A 5,401-nucleotide genomic window follows, 5' to 3' on the forward strand; every position below is an offset into this window, starting at 1 on the left:
CTCTCTGGAAATGGCGTCTGCTATTAGGCGTCACTACAAGTGTTTTCTGAAATCTCTTACTTCTCTCTCCTCAAAAACCAAACATTTTTTTTTACAAAATAACATACCTTTCATTTTTTTTTTTTCCAGGTTGATTTTGGAAACGATCCTGACAATTTTTCAAAGATCGTAGAGCTCTGGTTCCAGTTTTGCATGATATGGTCAATCTGTTGTTCTGTAGATGAAGATGGACGTAAAAAAATTGATACTTACATCAGAGAGATGGAAGGAACCTTCCCTACTAAAGACAGCATTTATGAATATTTTGTGGATTCCAAAAATAAAAGTTGGGTCCACTGGGAAGAGAAACTGAAGAAAGGATGGCGCTATAACCCATCGTTAGTTGTTTGTTTATATCTATCTTTGTCCTTTTTTTCTTTTTATCTTTTACTTGTTTCAGTCATTGGACTGCGGCCATGCTGGGGCACTACCTTGAAGAGGTTTTTCTAACATAAATCGGCATCATTACTTACTTTTTTAAGGCTTGGTACTTATTCTATTGTTCTCTTTTTGCCAAACTGCTAAGTTACAGGGACATAAACAAACCAGCACTAGAAATAATACATTTCTAAATCTCTCAGAGAGATTTATACAGTAGTAACACGATGAAGTGGTGGTATGTTGTCAACTTAATGTGACAGTCCCATGAAAGGGAAGAATACTACTGCTATTTAGCCCTAGGAAGCACTGCTTCCTGTCAGCCTTGACACGTTTCCTGTGTCCTTATGTTTACACATTCAAACACACACTCATGCACACTAGTCAATTACATCAACCCCGATGTTTCAATTAAGTACCAGTGAAACACTGGGGTCAATGTCATCGACTAGTCCCTCCCCCAAATTTCAGGTCTTGTGCCTTTAGTAGAAAGGATTATGTATTATTATTATTATTATTATTATTATTATTATTATTATTATTATTATTATTATTGTGAAAGTAACAGTGGGAGTTGAATAAAAAATGTACAGTGGTGAAGATGGACCATCCAGAGCCAGTCATTATGGGATTATGGGATACATACAAACAGGCAAATAAATGATAGCAGACCAGACATCATCATCAAAGTCATACAACAAATAACATGCCTGTTAATTTATATGACAATGCCTTCTGATAGAAACATCTCAACAAAAGAATTTGAAAAAATGTCGAAGTATAAGAACTTTGAGGTTAAGATATCTAGGACGTGGCAGTTAAAACCTGAGACTAACCCTGTTGTTGTAGGTGCCCTGGGAATGATCAACAAAGGTACTGACAAATTTTTAGACCAGATCCCTGAGAAACCAAAAATTTATGAGACTCAAAAAACTGTGTTGACATTAACCGCCCACATTCTCAGAAATTTTTTTTCCTATCTAATGTCAGGTCTTGATACTGTGTGGACTAAGATCCCCGTTGACAGGCCGCTGGTATATATAGAGTGTTGAACACTTTTGGTATGCAAATTAGGGACTCCTTCACAGAGTAACTGCTGCATTTGTTGAGTCTATAAAAACATCTTGGCTGCTTGTTTCTCTGGAGATTGTCAGAATGATGTAGACATCTCTGATGAGAACCCAGTAAGGTTTGAAAATCAATTAAGATTGTTCATCATGGCTAAAATTTTCCCTGTTTAAAATTATACCATATGTTATATATATGTGCCTCAGGTCTCTCGTTGAGGTCCAGTCAGAAGATGAAATAAAATACAAATCAATCGGAAAATAATAACAATAATAATGATCCATTCTGTCCAACCCATGCAAGCATGGAAAAGTGGACATTAAAATGATTATGATGATTTATTTGCTTTCTATTTATCTGTCTGCAATTTCTTATTTCTTTATTGCCCACAAGGGGCTAAACATAGAGGGGACAAAGGGATTAAGTCGATTACATCAACCCCAGTGCGTAACTGGTACTTAATTTATCTTGCCCGAAAGGATGAAAGGCAAAGTCAACCTCAGCGGAATTTGAACTCAGAACGTAGCAGCAGACGAAGTACAGCTAAGCATTTCGCCCAGCATGCTAACGATTCTGCCAGCTCACCGCCTTGTTTCTAATTTCTTATCAGTCTTCTTAATGTTTTTTTGCATTAAATATTATCTTAATCGTTGTCAAAACAGTTTTATTAATCTCTACTAAAAACGTCTCCTTTCAGTGTGCCATTTTACAAGCTAGTGGTGCCGACCGTTGATACCGTCCGCTACCAATATCTGGTATCGCATCTGATTTATTCCATGATACCAGTGTTGTTGGTGGGACCAGTCGGCACCGGTAAGACTTCGGTGGCAGGCAACACCATTACTCTCCTGGACACAAAGATTTATAATGTTCTTACTGTCTATATGTCTGCTCAGGTAAGTTTCCATTGTTCTGCAATCTTTGACAAAAGTTTAGGCAAGAGGGACTGCCTAAGATGGTGGTGGTGGTAATGATGATGATAGTTGTTGTTTGACCCTAGTTCAACCTTAATACAGCAAACCTATGAAACTTATGTCGTCGACCAAAGGATGGGCAGGCGAACGAGTGAGAGATCAATCTTAGGTTCAGTCTCACCGCGTGGCAACCTTCGGCAAGTGTCTTCTGCTATAGCGCCAAGGCAATCAAAGCCTTGTGTGCAGATTTGGTCGGCAGAAACTGAAAGAATCTCGCTGAGTGTGTGCGTGTGTATGTATGTGTGTCTCTTTGTCTTGACATCACATGATAGTTTTAAACAAACATCATCCCCATACAACTGATGTTTGTTTCCATGGAAACATATCTGGTCATGGGGAAATATTTTCTTACTTGGAAGCACTTGTAGGTTGGCAACTGGAAGGGCATCCAGCCACAGAAAATTTGCCTCAACAAATCCTGTCAAATCCATCCAAGCATGGAAAAAGTGAACATTGGAACCATGATGGCAGCAGTGTTTCTGTAGTTTAATGCCATGTTTCCCAGCAAACAACAGACACATAATAGAATTAAATTATGTGGTTGGCCAGTAATCTTTAGGTATATGGTTCAAGTCCTGTCCGTGTGCCTGTTGATCTCATTTCTTTCTGAAATATTGTTCATTTAATGCCTAACATTATTTAAACCATTAATCCCTGCACATTTGTTTTCTTTCTCTATTTTTCTAATCTCTCTCCATTTTTTCTTTAATCTCATCCCTTTCTGTCAAAGAGCATAGGCTCAAAACATCAAATGCTTCTCCATTCTTCCCGAGCATCAAACTTGTCATTCCCTCACCTGTCTTGTCTTTTGTTTTCTGTAAATTCGAACTATACATTAAAATATAATCAGACAACAAGAACAAACAGGATAACCCTTGTAAATATTATTTGGTATCCTTTTAGATGTTAACCCCTACACATTTATTTTTCTCTCTTCATATTTTTTCATTCTCTCTCCATCTTTTTTACCCTCGTCTTCTGTTGAAGAGCATAGGCTCGAAACATCAAATGCTTCTCCATTCTTCCCAAGCATCAAACTTGTCGTTCCCTCACCTGTCTTTGTCTTTTGTTTTCTGTAAATTCGAACCATACATTAAAATATAACCAGACAACAAGAACAAACGGAATAGCCATTGTAAATATTATTTATTTGGTTTCCTTTTTTAGACAACATCCAATAACATCCAAGACATCATTGAGAGTCGAGTTGAGAAACGTACGAAAGGAGTGTACGTACCTGTGGGCGGCAAAAAACTCATCACCTTCCTTGACGACTTCAACATGCCAGCAAAGGACTTGTATGGATCTCAACCACCTCTGGAACTCATTCGACTCTGGCTCGACTATGCTTTCTGGTACGACCGTAATAAGCAAACGCCCAAACACATCAAGGTAATAAACTATTTCCCTCCTCCTCCTCCTCTTGTTATATATTTAGTATCTCTAGAGGTGGGGGTCAAGGACATGAATGTTTTTTTTAGAATGAGTAGAATGCCTTGTAGTGTTTAGGGAATTATCTATGCATTCTGAGTTCAAATCATGCAGAGGTCAGTTTTACTGTTCATCCCTCCAGGGGTCAATAAAGAAAGTACTCACCAATTAATGATGGCATCAACTGTTCCCCTACCCTACCCTAACAAAATTTCTGGTTTTTGTGCCTCTATTGGAAATTATTACAGAATCATTAGAGTGCCTTGTGGTACTTCTTTTATCTCACTATGCTTACCCTTCCTCTTTTTGGGGTCAATAAAATAAAATACCAATCAAGTATTGGAGTTCATGATATTGATTTTCCCCTTCTTTCCTCAAAAACCGCTAACCTTGTGCCTAAAGTATTATTATTCTTATTATTATTATTATTATTATTATTATTATTATTATTATTATTGAGTGAGAGAGCAGTGTATGCTATCAAAGTGACAGTGGGGTAAAATATACGAAGCCCAGTATATCCATCATGACTACCTGCCTGATAACACTGCCAGATACACAACACTAACTCAAGTAGAGCTGGGTTGATACATTTCTCAGGAAAGGAGTTCACAGTACTATGGCTTGAATAAAGCTACATAACTGCCTTTCTTGGGGCAGAAGGTTACACAATATTATAGTTCAAGTAAAACTATGTAGATACCTTTCTCTATGGGTTACACAATGCTCTGGCTCAATCAGAGCTAACCCTAACCCTAACCCTAATTTCATTGTGGGTACACAAAATTATGGCTCAAAAAAAATAAGGTTTGACCTTGTGACCCTGTGGTCAAAAGGCTATCACTTCAATCTATGGTTTTTTTCTTTTAGGGTATGTTACTGGTGGCAGCAATGGGTCCTCCTGGAGGTGGAAGAATGGTCATTTCAAAACGACTTCAAAGTCGCTTCAATCTCATTAACATGACCTTCCCAACGGTAAGTGGCCAAAATCGTCTTAACTCTTCCAATTAATAAACTGCCATCTTTTCTGTTTCCCTGGAATATAGCCCTAACAATCATCATCATCATCATCATCATCATCATCATCATCATCATTTAACATCCATTTTGGACGGTCACAATACACAGCCCAGTCCAGGAATTGAACTCACTACTTCATGGTTGTGAGCCCAACACTCTAACAACTGAGCCATATACCTTCACACACATAGATTTGTATGTGTGTGTGTGTGTGTTTTGTTGTGTCTGGAGAGATTCATTCTCTTTTAGTGCCTTATTATTTAACACACTCACCAGTTCGATTCCCACTCATTTCCTTGTTTATTTTTTCTAAAATTTTCATTGTATCTTGCAACCTTTTCAATAGTCATTGTGTGTGTGTGTGTGTGTGTGTGTGTGTGTATACAGGGTGTCCACAAAGTCTGGGTCCATGGAGTAAATAAAATCATAACATAAACAATTAAATATAAGAAATAATAATTTCTTAAAGTATGGGTTAATCCCCATGTACC

General features: G+C 37.7%; 1 protein-coding gene across 1 annotated transcript in view; it reads left to right on the top strand.

Moving 5' to 3' along the window:
• Positions 1-5,401, top strand: part of LOC106877328 (dynein axonemal heavy chain 2) — a 141,464-nt gene that overhangs the window by 62,382 nt on the left and 73,681 nt on the right. The window contains exons 42-45 of the mRNA XM_052976818.1: positions 130-377; positions 2,183-2,381; positions 3,627-3,851; positions 4,761-4,865. Coding sequence (XP_052832778.1) covers positions 130-377; positions 2,183-2,381; positions 3,627-3,851; positions 4,761-4,865 — 777 coding nt within the window. The remainder of the gene's footprint in view (positions 1-129; positions 378-2,182; positions 2,382-3,626; positions 3,852-4,760; positions 4,866-5,401) is intronic.

This window comes from Octopus bimaculoides, chromosome 25, assembly GCF_001194135.2.
Source record: "Octopus bimaculoides isolate UCB-OBI-ISO-001 chromosome 25, ASM119413v2, whole genome shotgun sequence".
Classification (NCBI taxonomy): Eukaryota; Metazoa; Mollusca; class Cephalopoda; order Octopoda; family Octopodidae; genus Octopus; species Octopus bimaculoides.